General features: G+C 37.2%; 1 protein-coding gene across 1 annotated transcript in view; it reads left to right on the forward strand.

The window, feature by feature from the left end:
- MALRD1 (MAM and LDL receptor class A domain containing 1) overlaps positions 1-25,485 on the forward strand; it is a 291,220-nt gene that overhangs the window by 121,975 nt on the left and 143,760 nt on the right. Inside the window, exons 25-26 of the mRNA XM_049798440.1 lie at positions 356-653; positions 23,896-24,141. Coding sequence (XP_049654397.1) covers positions 356-653; positions 23,896-24,141 — 544 coding nt within the window. The remainder of the gene's footprint in view (positions 1-355; positions 654-23,895; positions 24,142-25,485) is intronic.

Below are 25,485 nucleotides of genomic sequence, written 5' to 3' on the forward strand. Positions count from 1 at the left end.
TGTTCAGTAAAATAAAGTTACTTCCCATTGTAAATGACATTGCTCCATTCCTCTGTTTCCTTACCAAGCATTTCATTCTTTTACATCTACATGCAAGAGTTACTCAAAGGGATGCAAGATCACCTCGCACAGTATTGTAATGCTGGCTTCAAGGTTTGGCTTATGGAATAGTTAAAAAAATTTCACTATTAAGTCTTCTTGTGTGCATTTTAATTCAATTGTTTTTCGATCAGTAAAATTAAAGGCTCTTCTGAATGCTACTAATGATGCTCAATTTAATAATTAGGGTAAATACAATAGCTGAATGTATCTGAAGTCACCTATTGTATACTTGATGCTCTGTCCTTGCTTACAGATACTTTTCTATTACCATATGTATGGAGCTCACATTGGATCATTGATTGTCTACCAGAGGACTACAGCAAAACATGAAACAGTTCTCCTTAATCTTACTGGAAACCAGGGAAATTTCTGGCAGCGCAGGGCACTGATCCTGGCTGGAGATGGAGATGAAGATTTCCAAGTTGTCTTTGAAGGGATAGCTGGAAAAGGTCCCAAAGATGGCATAGCACTCGATGACCTCACGTTTTCCAGAGAATGCTTACCATCCCAGGAGTTTTTACCAGAGGAACCCACAGCACTGCCTCCAACAGGTACGTTCCTGCTATGGACAGACAGTCTATGTAGGTCTGGAAAGAATGAAGAGCAGCATTGCTTTCATTTCGTTGTCTCTCCTTCTGAAGAGAAACACAGTACATAACTTGCTAAAGACATATTGAAACTAACATGCTTTTAAGTAGCTATTTGAAATTGTAATACAGTTATTTTATGAAATAATTGTTTGGGTACTGAGTCAACACTTGTGAATCTGCAAGACTTGTTGTCCAGCCATGTATACTTAGACAATATCCTGCTTAATTCAGTGGGACTTATTTATCAATAATTGTAAAATGTAGTTATTGTAAAATAAAGAGCTAAGGGTGGGACAGGACCAATATGGATATATTGCAATAAGGCCAGCAAGCTTTAATGCTTTTTCGTTAGTGGGAATTCCTACTGATACTGTTCAGGCTCCATATCCATCTTCTTTCTGCGTGGTGTTGTGCCAGCATTGGTGCAATTATTTGCACCATCCTCACCTACTGCACAAGGGAAATAAGACTTAGAAAAAATTTACCAAAAATAATAAAGTTCTGATGAGGATGGATCCAAATAACCCCAAGGTAAGAGCTGCTCCTGTAAAGCACTGATGTTGTTCATTGCTTGGACACAAATGATGAAGGAGAAACTCTTCCTGACAGCACAGGACAAATCTCTTTCCTCCTTCCACATTTATCACTGGAGCTACTGAAATGTAAACCCCCAAAGTGGAATTTAGGAGATGCATTTTTTTCCTGGGCCTACTACAAATTTCCTGCATGGCTGCAGCAAGTCATTTCATCTCACTTCTCTGTTTTCTGATCAATAAAACAAAGTTAATATTTCCCAATGTCAAGGACTACGGGGAGAATAGATCATTAATTTACGGAGGCTGCTTTGCTTTGTTACTGCTGCTAATGAGTAGCCTTCCCCTTCAGGATATCATTAAGCACTGCTCAGGCACTGGGAAATAACACTGATGTGACTACATCAAACCCAAGAAATTACACTGTATTTTGTGCACAAGATGAGCAGGAAAGGCATCGGCAATATTTTCCAGATATATCTCTGATAAGTTGCCAGTTACAGTAGGTAGCATAGGCTTCTTTCTTCTGTCAAAACAGTCATGGAAATTTATTGCAAATGAGATTGGTATTTTAAAGTTCAGCTTTATATGAATGTTACCCCAAGAGGAACACTAGGTGAGATTTCTGATTCTTTATTTTTTATGTTTTCAGACTCTATCCTCTTAATGGTAGATGCAAGTCCCTGTGGCAATGTTAGAAACTTTAAAAAGCTTTGGTTTTGATAGTAAAGGATGTCCCAAAACACTTTTATGATGTATATAATAAAAAAGCTACTATAATCTCAGGAAAAAGCCACCAGAGACTGATTTCTTGGTGTAGCTCATCTAAGATGTACTTTGCGAACTTTGTAGATTCACAACAATTTGAGATAATGGTCTAAATTCATCTTTATAGTGAACCATCTTTTCTATATCAACAGTTTTCACTTGTCCCAGAGAAGACTTTACATTAGCCACTGAGGGTTCCAGCTACTAGCTACTATTTAGCAGTGATAACTGTTTGGATCATTGCTTGAAATGTGGGCTTAGAAACCTGAGCATGAAATCTACTCCTGCCTACAGAAATGTTCTGAATAGTGGCAAAATGCATGCTGGAGGCTGTAGAAAGTTCTCTGTGATGTAACTTCATAAACTAGAGCCAGCTAGAATGACTGTGATGATCAGCTGCAAATATCTGGACTCCTAGACTTCTCTGCTTACATACAGAGGCAAAGGAGAGTTTAACTAAAACTGAAACACTTGTATCCATTGCTCAAATTTCTTTAAGGTTTCTGAGGATGAAGAACATCATGCAGCAGAGATTTGTTCCTTTCTTGTCTCCAGCTGGAGAGAATATTTGCTAAGAAAGTTTAAATGTTTTCTCTCAGAGAGATTTGTAGCTTTTGAGGTCTATTCTCATAACATGACAATGAAGAATTCATACTGATGCATATTTTTCTATCAGGTTAATTTGCTTCCTCTACTATATTTGGACATTTGTTTCCTTTTCTCAGGACTTTCAGGGACTGTTTCCTTCATTTTAGGTACTCAAAATAGCACAGTGAATAGTAACTGTCATGTTTTCCTCCCCTTCTCTTCTCAGAAATGAAGTTTGATTATTCAGTGTTTTTTCTCACAGTTTGAACAGCTTACTTTGTAGATATTGTGACATACCAATCTACAACTGGTATTCTGCAAACTGAACAAACTGCATTAAAAAAAATCTGATACAATTCCTTTTTAATATCTTTTTTTAAAAAAATAAATCAGAATTCATTGTAATGCATACAACAAGGGAGATTCTTCTGGGTCTTGTGAACAATATCACTGTGCAACACAAGTATGCTAAAGTGGTCTGTGCTTGTTATTTCTGTACAGAGGGTGTTATGGCAATGGATATAGTGTAAGGACTAAATAGAATAGAGTTATTAAATGTTCCTATCTGTGACAGAGACTCTCACTGTTCAGAAGAATTGTTCCCTGACTCTGTGTAAACTCTCTGAAGTTCTAAACATTAAAAAAACATACATTCCTGGGGGGAGAGGGGGGGTGTCTTCCAGACAAACACGCACTAATACGTAAAGGCTGAAAGCAAGCACTGGACAACTAGAAAAAAATAATTTTGAAAGTTAGCATTGTCATTTTCTGTAGACTGACAGCATGCTGTAGGCTGTTCCCATGATGCTGCTTAGCAACAATGATGCTGAAGAGGAAAGCCACTGAAAGCTGCTTAAAATGCTATGCCTGAGAAACCATAAACGTTATTTTACGCTGGTGCTTATCAACTCTTCACTGTATGAATAGTGATTTATGGGGGAATATCAGGTTTTGCTCATGTCCTACAACAGTACTGTGTGTAGGAACATACGAAGACAGTTTTGTTCTAACAGTGCTATTTCTGCCTGTTGCTGTGCCTTTGCAGTGTGGCCAGATTCTCAAGTTAGACTCTGCCCCATGTAAGGGGCTGCCTGTATCCACATCAGCCCAGGAACAGCCCTTAGACACACTGAACTTTGAAAAGTTTTAATTCCAGCTTTGTTTCTGTATTGGGTTTGCATGGCAAGGTTTTTGGGGGGGTGGTGGGGTGGCGGTGGTGCCATAGGAGTGGCTTCTGTAAGAAGCTGCAAGACGATTCCCTGTGTCCGACAGAGACAGTGTCAGCCGGCTCCAAGACAGAGATATCGCTGGCCAAGGCCGAGCCCATCAGAGATGTTGGTAGTGCCTCCTCTGGGATAACATATTTAAAAAGGAGAAAAAAACCCTGCACAATAGAGACTGCAGCCAGATAGAGGAGAGAGAACATGTAAGAGAACCAGCCCTGCAGACCCCAAGGTCAGTGAAGAAGGAGGGGGAGGAGATGCTCCAGGCGCCGGAGCAGAGATTCCCCTGCAGCCCGTGGGGAAGACCCTGGTGAGGCAAGTTGTCCCTCTGCAGCCCAGGGAGGTCCACGGTGGAGCAGATCTCCACCTGCAGCTCACGGAGGGCCCCGTGCCAGAGCAGGTGGGTGCCCGAAGGAGGCTGTGACCCTGTGGGAAGCCCACACTGGAGCAGGATCTTGGCAGGACCTGTAGCCCCATGAAGAGAGAAACCCATGCTGGAGCAGGTTTGCTGGCAGGACTTGAGACCTTGCAGGGGACCCACGCTGGAGCAGTCTGTGCCTGAGGACTGCACCCCGTGGAAAGGACTCACACTGCAGCAGTTCATGAAGAACTGCAGCCTGTGGGAAGGACTCAGGTTGGAGAAGTTCGTGGAGGACTGCCTCCTGCGGGATGGACCCCATGCTGGAGCAGGGGAAGAGTGTGTGGAGTCCTGCCCCTGAGGAGGAAGGAGTGGCAGAGACGACGTGTGATGAACTGACCATAACCCCCATTCCCCATCTACCTGTGCTGCTTGAGGGGAGGAGATAGGGAATTCAGGAGTGAAGCTGTGCCCAGGAAGAAGTCAGGGGTGGGGGGAAGGTGTTTTAAGATTTGATTTTACTTCTTATTACCCTGCTCTGGTTTGATTAGTAATAAATTAAACTAATTTCCCCAAGTCAAGTCTGTTTTGCTCCTGAGAGTAACTGTGAGTGATCTCTCCCTGTCCTTATCTCGACCCACAAGCCTTTTGTTATATTTTCTCTCCTCCGTCCAGCTGAGGAGGGGGAGTGATAGAGCAGCTTTGGTGGGCACCTGGCGTCCAGCCAGGGTCAACCCACCACAGTTTCCTCTGAAATAACTTAGACCTTCCTATGGACTTGACAAGCTGGCACAATTGTGTAGGTCAGGTGGCGTATTTTCCCCATACTTAACCACTCTATCTCTCCACTGCATTTTAAAAATGCAGTGACAGCTATTTTCTATGTGTTTTTCCCAATAGAAAGGAGTTTGTAGTTTTCAAAGTCATGGCCTTCCCAGGAGGCTTTCACCTGCTCTTCTTCTTCATGCAGCAACCATAATTTCAAAGGGAGTTGTACAATCCCCACAAGAATGTTCATAGATTAAGATACTGACTATGCCCACAAATTGGCATGAGTCATATTTTATATTTATATTTTTTTACAAAAGAGACATCATGGATTTCACAACAACTCCCATGATCAAAGTTGCTTGTGGTCTCTCTCCTTTCCTTTCCTTTCTTTCTGAAGTGGTGTTACTGGCTATAAAAATGGCAGATCCCTCCATCAGAGTCTCTGTACTACTTGTCTAGGAACACAACAGCTGCCAAGGGCTGCCTCATCAGATTAGCAGGCTACAATGGAGAAAAGTGATTCCCAAAGACAAGAGAACTGGTGGCTGTTGACTTCAGTTTTGCAGAGAAGACAGTTGTTATTTCCAACAAATTAAAAGAGATTCACTGAAGTGTGACACGTTTCTTTAAGAATATAGGAATATTCACAAGAGATCACATCAAGGTCCATTTCACTTGATATCCTGTCTCCAATGCTGTCAATGAGATGCAGAGCAAGAACCAAAGAAGGACAGGCATATATGTCACTTCCTTCTAATATTCCTAATACTTCCTTTTTAGGAGACCTTATGAACCCAATGTGGTTTTGCATAGGTAGTAAACCTGAATGTATTTGCCTTCTCTATGGAGTCCAGTTTCCCTGGGAACACATTCAAAAGTTTAGCCTCCTCCTCTTTTTTGGCAGCAAGTTATGCAGGTCTGCTACTTGCTGAGAAAGTGACTCTGTTTCCACCCTGTCTCCTATTTGATAATATCTTTTAGTGAAAATGGTGGTGAACAACAGACAAACCCACCTACTCCATATTGGTCTCTATGCAATCGTCCTTAAGCAACATTACACACTGAAGGAGTTCCAACCTATTTCTTACATGGAAACTATTCCATATGTTTTCCTTTCTGACTTTTTAAAAAATCTACTATAATCTTTTGAGATTATAAAATCAGGTCTATGTAGAGTGTTTAGGAAATAAGTGAATGGTGGAATGATACTGTAGCAAAATGTTTATTTTTCACTTTGCTGTCTTCCCTGATAAATCCAAAGGCCTTATTTGCTTTGCCCTTTTTGAACGTTGGGCTGATGTGTTCCTGGAGCTATCTTCAGTACTCTGCTGTGTCACTCTGTAGTAATGGCAGTGACTGGAGCTCATCATCCATTTGTGAAGAGCATTGTGGTGTTCTGTGTAACTCAATTAACATTGCATTTCATTGCCAGTCAATCAGGATGCAATTTGTTGCTCAACTGTGTCTGTTTAGCTCCACTGTAGTTGTATAAGATACCTGACACACCTGCTTGGGGCTGGCAGCTGTGTTACAGGGATTATAGGACAGTCCAATGCCCTGTAAAGGTGGCTGATGTCAGGAAGGATGCCCAGTGCGTAAAAACTGCCGGGTACTGTCACTTTAAGTAACTTCATTTTTACAAAATATTTTTCATATTATTCATAGTTATTCCTATCTCATATCACCAGCAGACTCATTACTCATGCTCTTCCCTGGTCTTTTATGAGTGAGCATTAAAGAATACAGCCTTGCTATGGTTTTTTTTGTTGTTGTTCATTAGTTGTTTATTTGGTTGTTTTGGGGTTTTTGTTGTTGTTGTTGTGTTCGGTGTTTTTTTTAATCCAGACTGTTTTTTGAATCATTTAGCACAAATATCTAATTCACAAAACAAACAAACAAAAATTGTAGAATTCAGCAACATAGCTAAAATTAAAATAAATAAAGGCAAAGGAAGAGAATAGTCAGGAAATCAGATTTGCCAAAATGTTTTCATTTAAAATATTACCTAAAACTTTAGAGTGTACTTTAAAGACCAAAGGATATTGCTTATATCACTCTTTTGCAGATATAATTAGATTTATAAAAATTTACGGACACATAAATAGAAATAGCCTTGGCAGTTATTTGAACTAACATATAATTACAAGAACAATCACATTTTATGGCTTCAGTGCATAACGTGATCTCCTACTGAAAAGAGGAAAAAATGTCTCCTTATGCACAACTAATTGAATAACAGAGCATTTACATCTTCCTTTGAAGCAACCAGCATTGACCATTGTCTGAGAGAACAGGGTGTGAAACAAATAAAGTAGACTGTCTAAAGCACTTTAAAACCAGTTCTGGGAAAAACAAACAAAACCCCACAACCCCCCAAAACCCAAGCCTGTAAAGAGTACTCATAATTTCTGATATGCCCCTGAACTTTTGAAAGATGGAATATACCTATAGAGTTGCCTTAATTGCATACAGCAGGTTTTGAAACATTTTTCCTTAATTATTTAGTACCTGAACAGAAGCAGACTCTCAGATGTATCTGAAATGAAATTCCATGCAAATGATAATTTTAATTTTCACCTATATAACACTATGAAAAGAAAAGTTCCTTTATAGTCTAGACTTTTAAAAATAATACATTGACATATTTAATTTATTCTCTCTCCTTCCTGCCACAAGATACAATTATTCCATACTTTTCAGAAGAATGGTGGAAATGTTGTAGAATAAATAGATTGGTTTAGTAGTTGGACGTAAAGCTAATAGTAGTCATGCATATGGGTGACTTGAATTCAACTTCTACATATATTGTCTAGCTCTTGTGAAGAAAATTATCCTTTTATTGACAGTGAAGGAGACAAAATATATAGCCTGGATTTTCATATTGTACTTTCTGATTCTGTGAAGCTTTCTCCAGCTAAATTCCAAGTCAGTGTAATTGTAATCACTGTACTTTATAAATTTAATTGGAAATATATGCCCTTGGTCCACCTATTTCATTCCACAATTTCTTCTTTTTGTTTGTTGGTAGCTAGGACTCTGATTTATCTCCTTTGTTTTTGAGCTCTAGCCTTACCAGATTGTATGACGGTTTGAAAACAATGTGTCCATTTGCTAAACTAAAAAAGAATACCCATTTATTTATTCTAGCCTAATTTACAAAACAATTACAAAAATCTAGAATGAGTTTTAATTTTAAAGATATATTGGAGTTAAAAATAATGTTTTTCCAACATTCTGTGGGGATTTAGGATACATTTCTGTCCATAACCAATTGCAATATTTGTACATATGATAAAATACAGAAAATTTGCAGAAGTTTCTCATACTTTATTATAAATTTAGCTCAAAGAAACAAAATGTTTCCCCTAGGTATTCCAAGACCTAATACCCTGAGTGTGAGAAAAAGCTCAAAGACTGTTTGGATCAGCAGTCAGAGCAGAGCTTGGATTGGGTCCGTAAGTGGTTACAACTCTAGAAACTGGACAACGGAACGTGATTTATGTCATCTAAGGTCCTAGGAGGTAGGGCACTGTCAGCAGTTGTTTTCCTGTTTCACAAAACAGTTTAACATCTCCCAAACTTTTCTTATCTCTTGGGTCTCCACAGACTGCTTTCTGAGAAACGTGTCCCAGACCAGACATCCAAATAAGTATCAGGTCAGGAGAAATGAATTTTCAGTGCTGGCAGTTTGAAGTGAGTCTCTGAGCAGCAGGTGAGGGCAGGCATTTATATCTACATTCATAGTATGAACTGGTGATTCCTTTTGGCAATGACTAACTGGGATGTGGGAATAGCTTTTCTAACCAAAGGCAAATTGTTCTTAAAAGTGCAAAAGGATTTCCTGATACTATATTTATAAAGGAGAACCCTGTTAAAGAGCCCAGCTCATTTATTTTCTCCCTGCTAGGAGAGCTAAGAAGACTTTTACCAAATCTAAGCTTTCCCATGACCATCAGTGATAGTACCATTACTAGCTCAGACCTTTTCCTATCTGTTACACAATCCATATGCAGTGCCCACCTCTGCCTGGATAAACTGAGAACGTGAAAGCTCTAACCCTGCTTTGCATTCCAAGAACTAGTTAACAAATTACTCTTACTTGGGTGTAATTATTACTTTTTTTTCTCACATTTAAAAGTAGAGAAATAATGCTGCAATACAGGGTATTTTTAGATATATTGGTTGTTTTTACTATTAAGTTAAGTCTTGCAACCACATAAGTGATCTGAAAAAACACTGCATTTCACAGTATCTAGACCTATTTGACGCTTAGTGCAGTACACCTTTGCTGGGCATTTGAGTTGTCTAGACATTCTGGAACAAAATTTCCTTGTGTGGTTAAGACTGCAGGCATGTGTGTTGCTTCTTTCCCTCTCTAACTGTAGGAATCAAGCTGAACTAGAAATGGTTTTTCAGCACATACTTATCAATAGTCACTTTGGACTGTATTTTACTTTCCTAGTTACAGTGTTTACATTTTCAATATGGTATACATTATACATTATTTTGCATAAAATAGTTGTAAATTTTATTTGAAAGCTCAGTTTATATTTTGTGTTTTATATCAAGGAAGATTTGAGGCAATTCACTGCACAACTTCATTTTCATTCTGTGATTTATTTTGTTCTCAAATTTTCAACAGAATATACTTCCCAAGAAGAATGTTATTGTAGATTTCACAAGATACCTAACTAACTATCACAAGATGTGCCTGCATTGCTGTTTAGTGGTAGGATAAACAAAGATGATAAACAAATGAGTGGTAAAAAAGACCGTTAACTGTCAAAATGTATAAAGCATTCCTGAATGTGGAAGGACCACACTTGGTTTATGCTCAAAAGTCAGATCACCTCACGTGCTTTACACGAGAAGTGGTTGAAGAAATGGAAATTTTAAAAACTGTGGATTTGATCTCTGGAAACTTCCAATGATCCAGAATACCAGCAAAGGTTGTGTCACCAGTAATCACAGAAGCTGTCCTCAAGAAAAAATGATGGGAGTTTATTGACTGAAGCTGCATGGTCTTCACTGAGTATAGGTGAAAAAGACTAGCAGATTTTGCTCTTCAGCTAGACTGGAGAGGGAACATGTCAGTGAACTGGACAGAGCAAAGATTCTTTTCTCCACCTTTCTATTTTAGTAAACTCTTCTGTGTTTGAGGAAAGCCCTTAATATTTCTGTGCTGTATTTTTAGGTATCTGAGTGAAAAATAAAGTCGGGGGGAAGGGAAGAGATAAATAAAACCATCTTAATGTGCATAATGAATCTTTAGGTAAAGTAAATACAAATTGTATCAGATTTATCCAAGACTTGAAATATTTAGAGTGGGATTCAGCTCCAAGTTAAGACTCAAATCAGATGTCATGTACATCTAGGTGTACTCAAGATGTGTCAGGCATCTAAACTCCTATTACAGTAGATGTACTTGTATTGCTTTTTTGCTGCCCAGCCACTCGACACAACTGAATTGCACACATAAAGGCATCTGTTGTTGTTTGTGATGGAGCAGGGTGTCTAGGAAATCCCCACAGTGCTGACAGGTGTATAAGAGGATGTATGGAAAGTACATGCCCTTCAGGGATTGTAGCTGGTGACAAGGAATGATGTCTTATATGTTTTGAAATGCTATATGTGTGGGCAACCAAATAAAACTCCAGGTTTCCATTTTAGCATGACATGATGACTCTTTGAAGTCCAACGATTGTTACCAACCAGATCCCCATCAGTTTTAAAGGCAACTTAGACATTTAGCTTGCCTACATGTAAACATAAAGGCGTATGTCTCTTTGTGAGCTGAATGCCATCTAAGCTTTTATTTTAGAACTCTTCTTGACATAGTTTTATTTTCATCGTCTCATGCAGGTCCCTTTCTTTTCCTAAGCTGGTTTAGATTTGCTTTATCAGAAATGTTTTCTGAGTTGCCTTGCTGCTAGGTTAAGGTGAAATGACTGCCAAGTGATGAGCCATTAGGTTGACAGTGTCACAGTTCTGGAAGATATGGAGTGTTTCCCATAAAGCTGGTGCAGTATCTCATCTATGGGATGTGACACGCACTTGTTTAACTGTAAGCTACGCATTTGTTGTAGGATGGCGGTGCATTATGTCCTCTCCCTGTGCCATCTGCTTCTGGTCGTGTTCAGTGGCTACAGCCTGCCACTCTGGGTGGCTCTGTTAGCATTTCCCTTTCACATGTGCCTCACAGAGATGAGACTTTGTCTTCATTAGATTCTTCTGTTTTATTCTAAATCTTCTCCCTTTAAAGTCCTCTTGCTTCTTTCATCTGCTTTCACAAGGTGTCACCTCAGGCCTTCAGCCTCTCTTTTTTTTTTTTTGTCTCTGCTCAGACCAGGTCATCGCCATTTTGCATGTGAAACTGCAGTAAAACCATTGCACACCCGGATACTGCAGGTATTTGAGACTGAGGCATTAAGGAGACACTAATTTAGATTCAAGTCATTAGACGTATGCTGAATGGTCTCTGCCAGGTAACACTGTGGAAACTAATGCATCCAGTATCACTGTGCAAAGGTTTCACAGCAGAGGTTGAAGATGATGGCTTATACCAGGTCAGCTTCAGAGGAAAATTTAAAAGGTCCGAATACTGCCTTTGAAATACTAGAAATTAAGAGATTAGAAATAATTCATAACTGTTATGGGAGAAGGCCTTCAAATATGCTTTCTTGTTTAGTCTATGTTTACTTTGAAGATCTTTTATTTTTTTAAGGACTTTAGTGTAATTGAACTAATGAGAGACTTTAATATTCTGTGTGTTCTATCCAGCACTGCCATTTTTTACAGACACCTAGTACAAGATTTTTATCTTGATAAAAGTCTATGAATTGATTGTATAAAGCTTTATATGACATCTTTACTTTGATGCTATTACAGCTCAGCTTGAGGATATGTAAACATCATTTACATATTTTGCAAAGACTAGAGTGTGCCTTGTTTGACAGAAAGGTTTCTGGACTAATATTTGTAATAAATGTCATTCTATAAGGCTGAATTAAGTTACACGGTCTGCTGCTAGCACAACAATAGCCAGATGTTGGTCTTCTAACAGACGCCTCTGCATTTGTGTAGGTTATGATATTTTCCAGTTTTCTGTTTATCGCCTATGTTTTACGGAGCTGTTTGCAATTATACGGAGTTGTAAGAAAAACTTTTCCAAACACATGAAGCATTTTCCGTAATTCTGCTGCTCAAATTCTACTATTTTTTTGGTTCCAGATCTTTTCACTACTTGACTGTATTCTTAAATTTGTAGAACAATATAGTTTATGAGCACATATTTTGTGAACGTTTTCTGAAGCATTTTGTATAACTAGATAGAGAATGCACAAGCGCTTTAAGATGTGATATCAAAAATTCTTTTATTAGCATGATGAAAACTGACTTGAGAAATTATTTTCTACAAAAATCAACCTATTGTATGCGATGAATTTGGGGATGATGTAGTAAGACAAAGTGTTACATCAGAAGAAATTTGATACCAATTTCAGTGAATGAGACCCAGAATGTCAATGTAATTTTTTTTGGTAAGAGTAATTCTAGTTTTCTGAAGAATTACAGTAACATACTTTCATTCTAAATATGTAATAGCTAACCAGATAGAGAACTGAGTGAAACTGGAAACTGAAACACAAGTTTTATACTATGATAAATGATCATAGAATAAGGACCAACAAAAATGAATGAAAGATTAGTTTCTGAATCTCAGCATTAATTTATCCAGGTTGTTCAGCTAAAATATTTGGAGACTCACAATCATCATTACTATGCATACTTCGTATAATTAACTAGTTAATTAAAACAGTTTAATTGCAAGCATTAGTTGTTCTTCTTTTCATATGTACTGAAGATCACAATGGACACAAGATATGTTATCCTAGAGGGAAGGAGAGCAGAAAGAAAGGGTTCTGGAAACAAATATCTTTAAAATGTTATATTCTTCCATTTTAGATGAAGGAAGGTCTTGCAAAGCAAATGTTTATCTAGAACAACTCTTTGTGTCTAAATTTGACTTAAAAGTTTCTCATTTAACAAATTTCTATTTGAACTTTTTAAAAACAGAAGTGTGACATTCATCAACAGGAATTAACTGTGGCCATTTAATAGCCAATTATGAATAAAAATTAACAGCCTGTCCACCAGACCAGGAGTTATATCTACTTTGTCCCTCCGAAGAGAACACATACTTGTGTTTCTCCCCTGCACATCTATATACACAACCGCTTGCACAGCCCTAGAGCAAACACTGACTTCTAATTGTCAAATTGTTTGAGACTGTAAATTTGGGAAACATGGCTGAAATAACTCCCTTATGATATTTTGACATTTTTCATGCTTCTGCAAGAAAACCAGCACACACCTAAAGGTTCAGGGCAAGCAGAACATCTATTCTAAAGAAAGTATTTCCCTACTGAGAAAAAGCATAACAGCTATGCTGGTCCCCTTTCAAGTGGCAATATCAATAGCAAGTTATAATTATTCTATGATGATAAACTTAGGCATGATTTTGGTCATAAGCTTTTAAGTCTACTTATCATTTATTCACAATTCTTAACACAAATGTTTTAGTGATATATATAAAACCTAATTAGGATGATAGATAACAAGTTACTTTGTCTAGTAATCAGGAATAAATAGTAGCTGACACAGCAAATAAAGATTCACTATTCAGGAGAGAAACTTTATTGTTATTCTTAACTTTTTTGCAATAGGATAACAAATCCTCAATAAATACCATCTTAAGTGAAAATCTTGCCTCTCTCTTCATACAAAGAGGAAAAGATCCTTTCAATAGCAGAGCTTTGCTGTTCTGTTTTGCCAGACAGGGACAGTGATGGATTCATACATATCCTACAGCTTACTCTCTTCAGAATAAATTTCTGTTCAGAATGCTTATGTGATTCTGTATACTGACTTTTACAAGATGTACAGATGCATCCAAATATAAATGCCCAAGAAGATGACTTCCAAGTAGATGCTATAAATTGGTCTAAAAGCTATTCCAGTCATGAAGCTAAAGTAGTAAGGCTGCTATAACCCAGCCTTACTACAATTCTTTCCTTCTGTCCCTGAAGGACCTGGGATTGAGACTGAGTTTTGAGAGGAGGTTTGCCTCTTAGTGGAGATAAAGAGTTCTAAGAGCTGAAATTGCTGATTTGAAAGCCTGGTTAGCCAGGCCAGTATTCTAGTGCATACAAAACATGATCTACTCATTTATGAACTTTGAAAGACTTGGAGACATATTTTAGATTTTTTAAAAATCTTGAATTTGGGTGCCCAGCTTCAAATTAGTGAGACCTAGTTTGTCACAAACAGAAATGCCACAGGAGAAGTCTTTCTCATGGTTTTGTCACAGCAATAGATAGAAAATCATTCTTCTGTATATTGAAGTTGTCTAGTATTGTGTGGCTAGGCTTCAGAAGAAGGTTGGCATAAGAAAGTATTCAGCTTCTGTTGGACTTTCAGATGAAGGTTTAGGCCAGGTAAATATGATGCGTTTGAGTAGTACTGGGATTTGGGTTTCAGATCTGTTTGTACTTTCTTCTGTTTCCCTTACCTTCCTTTCCAAGTGGAGGAAAGCTGAATGGCAGAGCTTGCATAAAACTCAGTGTATCTGAACTGGTCATGAATAAATTTAGGCTAGGTACTAACAGGGTCCCTTATCTGAAAACTGAAAAATAGCCTTTTGGTAGCAGCAATGGAGAAAGTTACTGATTATATTGAAGGCAGAGGAATTGCTTGAGATCGTTGCCTTTCATAAAAGTGAACTAGACCTAGTGATTTGAGCAATTTCCTTTAAAACCCAAGTTCCTATGAAGTGGGATAAAACAGTTTCATCAGGGCTCTCTTTCCGACCATAAACTGTTCTGCTGTTTCCTTGTTCAGTCACTTGCTAAGCTTATGTGCTGCTATTTGCTTACCTCAGGAGTGCTACTAAATGTGAACATACTGAATCAAGGTAAAGTTAATAAAGCTATTATTGCTTTGGGGAATAAATGCTTGTGCTGTATTGGACTAATGTTAAATGAGGATAATCAATAAAAAGTGATTTTGTCTTAATCGTTCATGCTGACTGGAAAAAAATAAGGAACAGGACTACTTAATCATGTTAGGAGACACTAACAGTATAAGTGACATTAGAGTGTACAGGTTCCAAATGCAATTGTTGTTACTTGCAGAATCTCACCTCAAACCACCTATGCTGACTTTACAGGTATATTTATTATCTTTTTCTTTCATTGTCTGAGAACAAACATGACTGTAATACAGAGGAAAGGGAGAAGCTGACCATATTAGAAGCTATGTTTCTATGAGATACTGAGTGATTGAGGAGTTTTTTGCTATCTTTCCCTTCCATCAAGCATATTCCATTTTTCATTTTCCTATTGACCTCTGCAGCGGAGGCTTAGAGGTGTGTGGAAGGTTTTTCAAGACATCAAAAAAATCTTTTAATCGTTGTGTCCTCTTTAGCTCACTATAGCATTCTGTTTAATATAGATAGTTTTGTAATACCATATGGTAAATACAGTAATCCTGAAACTTAGTCCTTCTGAGCAATGAGAGATGAAGGATTCATAGGGGTCATGAGATTCAATTTAATCAGTTTTGAACTTTTTTAGTTCTTCTGCACCTGACTCTTACTCAAGTATTGCTAAAGAGTTTAAACATAGCTGTGTTTAAATCCTGTAATTGTTGATAGAAATTCTGTGCAAATTATGTTTCTTGCAGCAATTTTGTGCTTTCATCCCATCTGTACATAACTGAGAATATTCCAGAGCAGTTTCCTTTGTAATTTACATTTGAATTGTTGAATATTAATACTGATTTAAGGGAATAGATTGACATTCATAAATAGTAGAGATACCCAAATGATAATAGCTATACATAATTTGTTATCTTCCCCTTTGAATAGTGAACAGTCTTATGCCAATTTAAAGCCATTCCTGGACCACCTCATAGTGTCTAACTTGTCAAAGAAAATGTCAATTCCTGGAAGAGGTATCTGAGGTTCTGTGGACATGTAATACAATCACTCAGTGACTATTTTGTAGTTTTACTGCTTAAGCCATGTCTTCTTTCATGCCTTTATTTGCCAGAGAAGGGGTTTCTAATAGTATTTTGGTTTATACTTCCAGCTGTGGAATCAGCATTTCTCAAGTTCTGGGCCCTCATGTCCACAGCCTTCTCTCACCTAGCTTAGATCTGTCCTGGAGAGTGTCCTGCCCTCTGGTCTCAGAGTCAGGGCTGCGACTGTAAATGAGAGCTGCTTGGTCAGGCTTTGAGTGGGATTTGAGGGAAGCATTTTCCAGCTGTCACATTTACTGAGCACAGCCTGGCAGCTCCGGCAAGTTGTACAAAGAGGATTTATCACTGCACTGCAGCTCTGCCTTCCACTATATGCTTTGGGCAACAACTTGGAGTGTGGTGGAGAATGTGAAAGGAACACGTATTCCACTGCAGGCAGTGAAGATCTCTCCTCCTTCAGCCTGAGTTATAACAACATCAGATGCTTTTAGTTCACTGTCTACCCAGGATTCCTTTGGTCTCCTTATAGAAATTCCCTTCTGACATACCTCAGCTATCCAGAATTTTTGCACTCCATTTCTCATGTTCAAACTGTTCTGATTTATGGGCTTCTGCTTCACTTCAAGCCATCTTTTAGATTCAATCTGCAGATTTTTCTCCCATCAGAAACACAGGCAGTGAAACCACTGACCAGAGTCTGCACTAGGCATCAGGAAATGCAAATGCCGTACCTTCTCCCACGCTTTAAACCACCAGGTAAAAATTGGACCGTTAAACTGGAGGTCATAACTAAACCACTTTGAGCTCTAAGGCAGAGATGTCATCAGTTATACATCAGTTCAGGTTTTGGTAAAAGCACTATAACATTTAGCTGCTCAGGCAAGGTGTCAGTGTATAGTTATACAATGCTTCTTAGGTAAGCTGTTGAATTGTACTTCTAAAGGGCATGCTTCAACTTGGAGTCAAGGCTGGAGATCTTCAGAAGGCAGCTTGACTGGCTTCCTTCCAGATCTGCTGCACTAAGATATTCTCACATGGCGATGGGGTTGTATGGTGGCTTTCTGGTGGGGGAGAAAGCTGGAGATGCAAGACTGAGTTTAAACCTTTTGACCTAAAAATGCATACTACTACTTAAAGTCACAAATGAAAGAAAAAAGAAAAAAAAGATTTTTAAAATTTTTGACATATGTTTAGGATTGTGGATTTTATACCCAAGGAACATTTCTTCTTTCTGTGTCTTTGCTAAGGAGTTCAGGCAGTGAATATTTAGGTTTAATTTGTTTGAGCCAGAACATGGCAAACAAAACTTTTGTTTTATTTCATTTTATTTTATTTGCTGAGGGTAAACTCAGGTGAGTGAGTTAAGCTTTCAGGTTACTTAGTATTTAATCCTCTTCAATGTAGTAGATGCATATGATGAGTACTATTTCCAAAAAAGCTTTGTTTAAAAGCTAGAAATGGATTCCTTTTTGTCTTAGTATTTCTTTGTCTACCCTCAAGAAGATAGGTTCTAAATTTCAGCTTGGCTTTGGAAAGGGAAGATTACATATAAGAATTGATATATCCCTGTTCCCATTATCCGTATGTCCCGTTACAGCAGTTTTCCTTCCATTTCTTTATGTTGGAGACTTAAACCATCTGATTAGCACTGGAATACTCATTATAACATGTATTGTATCTTCTTGTGGGTTTCTGGCAAGGAACAAAACAGTCTTAATGTTATGGCAATAGAAGGAGTATCTGTCAATGAATCCAGGCCTAGGTCTCTTCTTATTCACCATGGGGATTTACCATCTGAAGAGATTAACTGAAAACTTCCTTTTAAGCTGACCTACTAGCATGTTTTATAGACTAAATAGGTGTAGAATTACTCAAGCAACATGGGAAAGTATGCACCATTTCTTTTATGGACGGTATTAGTATACCAGTACTGTAATAGTGGAGGAGTTAAAAAGGCCTCTAGTCAAAACCTGCTTTATTTATTTCTTTTGATTGAATGCCCATTTGCATGCACTTAAGCACTTGAGACTGAAGCTTTTATTCTTTATAATATTGTTTTTAGAGTTCACCTGCCCTGGCTATAGTATATCCAGTAAACTCAGTATGAAGAGACACTGAGTGCCCATCTTGCCTTCAGCTCCCCTTATCCTTCAGAATTTCTTTTAACCTTATATACAGCAAAGCACAATGCTAGGGCACACTGAATGTGTCACAGATTAGGTATGTCTTAAAGTGTATTGAGTGACTGATAAATAACCATCCTTTCCTAATGAGAAATAGTAAAGTACCAGCAAATGGACCAAAGTTGCTTTACTGCTCTGGTATGGATAGAGGCAATAACATTGAACAGTTATAAGCTATCTTGTTCTTTGTATTTTTTATTCTTAATGGTTCTAAGGATGAATATTACTGGATCTGATTACTGGAAAGGAATTCTCTTGTGTTCATATATGGAAATGGACAAGGTAAGAAATCAACTGAGGAAGCTTTGGTTGTTGGAGAAGACTTCAACAGCTTTTTATCATGGGAGAAAATTAGGTTAACAGTTTCTTCTCAAAGTCCCTTTTGCAAATGAACTCAAGCTGTTGTGTTTTAAAATTTTGGTTGCTCAGAATGCAAATCAATATGTCAAGGTATTTCAGAGGCTTGCAAACCCAAAAATTCAAATGTTTGCACTCAATCCTAGAAAAAACAGACTATTTACAATGAAAGAGCTGATAATGTGTAGTAGATTTTTAGTCTTCTTTGTTCACAGCACTTCAACTTCTGAAAGTCTTTAAAAATTCTTGTAATTTCCAAAGCTTTGCTTTGGAATGAGATGCATTTTTCACATTCCTGTACTGACAAGCTATTAGTACTATGCATCATCAACTGTGATGAAAGCACTTTACTCTGTGTCCTTGGGTTACACCAGTGAGATATTATAGGAAAGATGTTCTAGTTAATTTTTTTTTTTTTTTTTTTTTTTTTTGAGGACACATACAATTCAGTCATACAGTAATGTCAACTCAGAGCAAGAATGATAATGGAGTAACTGTTGCAGGGAAAAACTCAGAGATCTAAATTATCTAGAAAGCCCCTATCCCTGGGATATCAAACTCTTGGCCTGCTGATTAATTTACTCTGGCCTCTATACCAGATTACGGTTCTACAGGAACTCGAGCTTTGATACAGGAACAGGTATACTTCTAGCTATGTGAATATGAATAAAATCTTTTGAAAATATTTTGAAGCAGTTCTAGCTTTTCAAGCCTACTGATGTGTTATTCTGATACTTCTGAGAATTGCAAAGTATCCTATTCATTTGATTAGATTTAGGTTTGGAAAACATAGATGATGATACCAATAAATATAATAATTTTAAGAAGTGCAAGTTTAACAACTTTTGGAATATCCTTATCACCAATCTGTTTCCTTTCATTCTAAAACATGAATTAGCTTGCTGATGATTTTAAAGCAATGCTGATATAAAATAAAAACCGAAAAAGAAACAAGTTAAATTATGAGAATTAAGTGTTAAATGCTTACAAATAGAGTCATAACTAGTGTAATCCCACATACAATCATATTTTTTGCAATTTTCTAGAAGTTCTGATCTTATTTATCCTTATCAATTTAATTATCATACTTAATTTATTTCCAATAAGCAAAGATGTTTGAAGGACCAGCTTCAAGAAGGTTGGAATCTAATGGAGAAAAATGAGATTTTCATCTCTATTTTGTAGCTACTGTAGGCATGGATAAACATTTAGTTTATCTGTTATAAATTCTCATAATTATATAAGCAAATTAAGGTCTACAGCTGCTCTTTGATTTTTAAAACCAACATGCAGTACTATTAATATGCAATTTAACCTCCTGTATAACACTAACCAGGTTTTCATCTAGAGTTTTCCCTGATTTATCAAATAGTTTTAAGCTAAACTAAAGCATATCTGTTGGGAAAAAAAATAGCCTCTATTTAAAGCTCTTAACTGATAGAGAATTTATCACAGTCTTTGGTTATCTGTTCAATGGTTAATTACTCTATTTTATTTTAATTTTAACTTCACTAACTTCCATTTTCCAGCACGTAATGCTGGGGTTTTTTTCTACTAGATTAGAACATTCTGTTTGTGTTCTTATAGGTAATTAAAGAACATGATCAAGCTATTTCTTAAGCTTGTCTCTGATAAATTACATTAATTAGGCTCCATTTGGTCACTCAATGTAAGTGTGTAATCAGAAAATTCCTTTAGGAATCTTTCATGGCAAATCCAAGCAAATATGAAACAATTTGCTTTCATCAATATTGAGTGAAAATGAAATCATTGCATACTCAGATATGAGTTCAAACACGTTGTGAGGACTTGTAATGAATTTTAATGGTAAAGTAATAAGTGGCATTAAAAAAAAAAAAAAAAATTAGCTACTACCTTTGTAAAGGGAAGGATGAGGGATTCTTTTCCTGAAATAAAAAGCAAACTAAATATTGTGGAGAAAACAAACAACTGATAAAGAATTTGAGTGATAAAAAAATTACCTTCAAGTATAAGGTGTTTCTGAACAGAGATGTAGAAAGATCATCTGAAGATCTCAAGAGCTTTTTAAGTGATAGTGGAAGAAATTGAATCCTTCTCATATATCTTCATCTACTAAAGTGAAATAAAAAAATAAATAAGAGTGCTTGTGCATCATCTTATGGTACATTTATGGAGTTAATTTATTTTAGAGTATTTAAAATTTTAATTTCTTATCAGAGAGGAGCTAAAAAATCAATAAAGTTATCACTGTGATAGAGGGGAATATAAAAATTAGCTATCTCATAGAAAAATCCTGTTGTGACACAGGCTATGGTTTCAAAAATTAAAGAATAATTTTTTCCCCTTTGGAATTACTTCTTTCAGAACACAAGCATTCTTGCCAGAGTTTGAAGTTTACATGAATAATACACATAGATCCCGTTTCCTAATATGAATGTCTTTTCTGTAATTTATTGCTGTTCTGCCTCAGTGCTGCAACCTATATACCATGTTATCTTTATTACTATTCAAAGTTCATTGATGTAGAAGATAAACCATATTTCAGCTCTGTTAATATTATTTTCTCTCTTGATATGTGCAGGTACATTGTTTTTCAAAATACATTTAAGAGAAACACCTTTATAAAATAGAGGTGACTGATCTTTGTCCTAATTGCATATTTTAAAATATAAATGTTGCATCTGTTGATTTTGCTCAGGGTACATAAAACAAGGGGATTATGGACTGGTGCAGCTGTTTTCCTCTGTTGTGTAAATCCTCCTCAATTCAGAGATTATTGATCTGAAAGACATAACAGCTCCTTTGGGGGCACTGCAGCCTAGTGTGTGACGCAGTTACCACATAGGGCAATAAGTCTACCTGCTAATAACCTTTAAGAAACACTGCCTGGAGTAAAAAGTTACTGAACCTTGCTAAGGAGAAGTTCCTCTCAATTAAATATCCCTATTATACCCACAAGCACCTATATAACAGAGTCTGGATTATTAGGATTGAGAAAAAGTAGGGAAGAAAGGAAGAGAGCTCAGAAAAAAACATTTTCTTATAGGTGTGTTTGGTTTGGGTTTTCGTTGGTTGGTTGTTTTTGTTGTTTTTTGGTTTTTGGTTTTTTTTGTTGGGTGGTTTTTTTGTTGGTTTTTTTTTTTTTTTTTTTTTTTTTTTACAGTTATAAAGCCTTAGAACTATGTCATTTAAAGAGAAAAGATACTATGGAAGTACATCCAGAAACAAGTCACGTTATAGACTCAGTTAGACAGTGTAATATCGTTCATTACACATGCTTGAAAAGATTCATTCATGCCAGGATTCAAGATGGATTTTTTTGTTTTTCTTCAGAAAACAAAGACTTCTACTTTTCAACTCCACTTTTTCTCTGACCCGAAATTGGAAACAATGCTACAAAGGGAGCTCAAAATGCAATAGCTATTGCAGTTATTGATCAAAATGAATAGCAAGGAAAAGTATTTCCAAGCATGGACTGCATCCTGAAATTTAAATTCGTAGTTTGCTGACAAAATACATTTTATGCTTAAATTCTTAGTGCAATCACATAAAAGGAATGTAGGGTTATAATAAGTAGCTCCTAAAAATAGATGCCATTTAAATTAGGCAGCAATTTTATAACAAATCTCTGTTGTCCTTTGGGAAACAACACAGATGATTGAAATTCTGAAGCAGATAGATAGAGCGAAGTTTCAGATGGACTCCAACTGCCTTGCAGGTTGCAATAATTAGACAGTGCCTGATACACTGATGCAATTACTGCATTCTTTTGGTCAGGACGATTTTCAGAGATTGTGTACTAATAAAACATCACACCGATGCTTTCATAAACTTGTAACTGTGAACTTCAAACAAGTCTTTTTCTTCTAGTCAGAGCCTACCCATTCTCCTTGTCTCCATCTCTGGAGACCGTTGCCTGATGTTCTTGACTTTCTAAGTCATTATCAGACTTTTATTCTGGCTTGCTCCTTTCTGTTCAGGACTTTTTCCTCCTTTCTCTGAGCAACTGTTAAAAGCCAAATCATATGCAGTCTTCTAGAGCAAACATGATACATACTTTTATGTTACTAGGAAACTGTGAATTAAAAATGAATAATTTCCCTGGAAAACTTGCTAGATATTTCTATGGTATTTCAGTATTTTTCTGTATTTAATTATGTATTTTTAATACATATCTGTTAGGAGGATTTTTTACTTTAAAAAGAGGGGTTAATGCTTGTTTTCTTTAGCTAACTTGTAGCCATTCAAGGCTTGCTTTCACTTTACCCAAAGCTTGCAGCAAAGGGGTGTGGCAATGGTTTTTCACTTAGTTTGGGGCATTTGTAATTTAGAGTCTAGCATAAACAAAGTCCTAGAGATGGAGGTTGCCAACACACCAACAGAATACCCTATCTCTTACATTCTTTTTGTTAATAAATCTGTTACTCTGACCTCTTAATAAAACCCAGCCTTACATGAATTTTATTTAGCTCCATCAGGTCCTCCTTTAAAGGAAGGTAGTGGTAATGGAAACAGGGGTTTAGCACCATGTGATTTTCAGTATCAATTAACTCAGGTTCTTCCCATACTTATACAACTTTCATACATGTGCATATTTTAATTTTATGTCTGATAAGCTAATATAGGGATGCTCTTATTTTTAAATAAAATTAGGCTTGTGCATTTATTTCTAGTAGAGTGGAATGGATGAAGGAAATAGGGATGGTCCATTTCAGAATTTTGTGTCTCCCTTCCTGATTAGAGAATGTACTGAAGGGGCTGCTTTTTATCCAGAGCCCTTCAGAAACTGATCTGAAATGAATACATGAAGCTTGGAAATGGATCCAGTGAAATGAGTCCTACAATTTTCAGGCTGTACAATAGCAGAATTATCCCTCAATAATGCCAGGGATACTGCACAAAAAGGACAGCTTCAACCCACTGAACTCGCCTACAGGGGGAAAAAAAAAAAAAAAAAAAAAAAAAAAAAAAAGTAATCCATTAAAAGGCAAACTTCTGTAGTTAAAATAGAAAAGCTTTTTCTTCCAAACTGGGGCTGCTAAACTAAGCTCAACTTTGCAGCTAAAATGAAATGGTTTAATCCTACACCACATGAAAGGAGAATGTCAGCAATTAAGTCAGACTAGAAAGCTTTGTTAGTGAAGGAATGCCTGGCTGGAACTTGCCCTCAAAGGCTTTACAAGGGAAACAGTCATTTATTTATGCAATCTCTTGACGAAATACAAAAGAAATAAACTGATAATGGATTGGCACTTCAGGGGAACCAAAGGCTTTTAATAAAACTGCTCTGGACCACCCTCCTCCTCTTAAATATCAAACTTTCTCAGATGTAACCTTCCAGTAACCTTGCTGGGATGCATGGCAATGCGATTCACCAGGACACCCCCATTCTTCTCCTTTCAGGCTCCTGCTCACACGGCTATTGGCAATGTCAGAACGGCAAGTGTTACAGACCAGAACAAAGCTGTGATTTTGAAGACAACTGCGGGGATAATACAGACGAGAGTGAATGCGGAACTTCCTGCACCTTTGAGAAAGGCAGATGTGGCTGGCAAAATTCCCTGGCAGACAATTTTAACTGGGTGCTGGGGGTCAGCTCGCCTCAAAGTCTTAGACCTCCTGGGGACCACACGCTTGGAAATAGAACTGGTATGTTGTCAGTTCACAAATGAGATGTAATTGTCTTCACGGAGCTTCTCATACCTCCCTTCACGAGCAGCAGGGGGGTTCTAACGTGTCTAAACAGGGTGTCATTTTAAATGAATTAAATGTGTAATGATAGCAAAATATTAATTACTGTTGTAAAATGAATTTAAGTCAGGAAAAATTGATTCTTAGGTGTTTCTCCTTTAAGTATTGCTGTATGAATCAAGCAAGATAATTTGTAACTTGTCAGGAGAGAGGCATTTGGTCTGGCTGCGGCTTGTGAGGGTGAGTTAGCTCAGCTCTGAGATCCGCTGGGCCCTGCTCCTCCAGAGCTTGAGCTTATTGCCAGGAAGCTTAAAGTTACCTACAGTGACAATTCATAGTTTAATTTTAGGCAATTTTAAATAAATAAATTTAAATAAATAAACCTCCTTTGTCAGTAGCAGTGCAGCTCCTGGTTTGTCTTGGCCAAAGCACCCAGTTATCTGGTCTTGTTCTTGCTACAAGGTCTGTGCCTTCATCCTCTGCCTTTGAAGGTCCCATAGCTCAGGCAAAGATGTTACCGAAGCTGAGCTCAGAACTGATCTTAAATTGAAATATTCCACAGCAGAGTTGCACAGAGGCGTGGGACTTGGCTTTAGTAGTTGTTGAATGTTTACATGACCTACTGAAGGGCAAAACCCAATAAACCCAAAGTTTACTAGAAGATCTGTAGAAACTCAGGGGCTAGTGAAAGCTTGCCAGGGTGACTGAGGGTGAAACAGGCACAAATAATCACAAACATTATGCATTCATACGTTTGTAAATTTTGAGACAGTCCAGTCTGGCTGCATTTCACTGATCTCAGAGTAAAATGTAGTACAACAGAACTGCCCTCTAACATGTCCCTGTCTTTCATCTGGCTTTTAAAATAGCCGTTTCTGTTAGAACACGGATTTATGTATCTCCATGGCATATATGTTTAATCTGCTCCACATATGAATAAAATTGCTGCTGATCTAATTCTCAAGCCTGGAAGTTTACGCTATAATCTCAAAGTTAATAGTTTTTGTTGTGGTGAGTGATCAAACAGGTCACATTCTCCATTTCTTACTCAAGAGCTGCTCCATAGTCTTGAAATTGTGTTCTCAAATAAATATATTTAAAATTAATTTCACTTTTCACAATTTTAATGTGGTGAATTTTTTAAAGGTGAAGGTGGTATCTGGCCATATTGTTAGAACTTATAGCACTTAATAATTGTGTTCATTATGAAAGAACCAAAACAAAATTTAGCTCAGCTGTTAAAATTTTGTCATATGTGGTAGAGGATACTGCAGTATTCAGTGATCGGTCCTTGTACAAAGA

Source organism: Accipiter gentilis, chromosome 4 (assembly GCF_929443795.1).
Source record: "Accipiter gentilis chromosome 4, bAccGen1.1, whole genome shotgun sequence".
NCBI lineage: Eukaryota > Metazoa > Chordata > Aves > Accipitriformes > Accipitridae > Astur > Astur gentilis.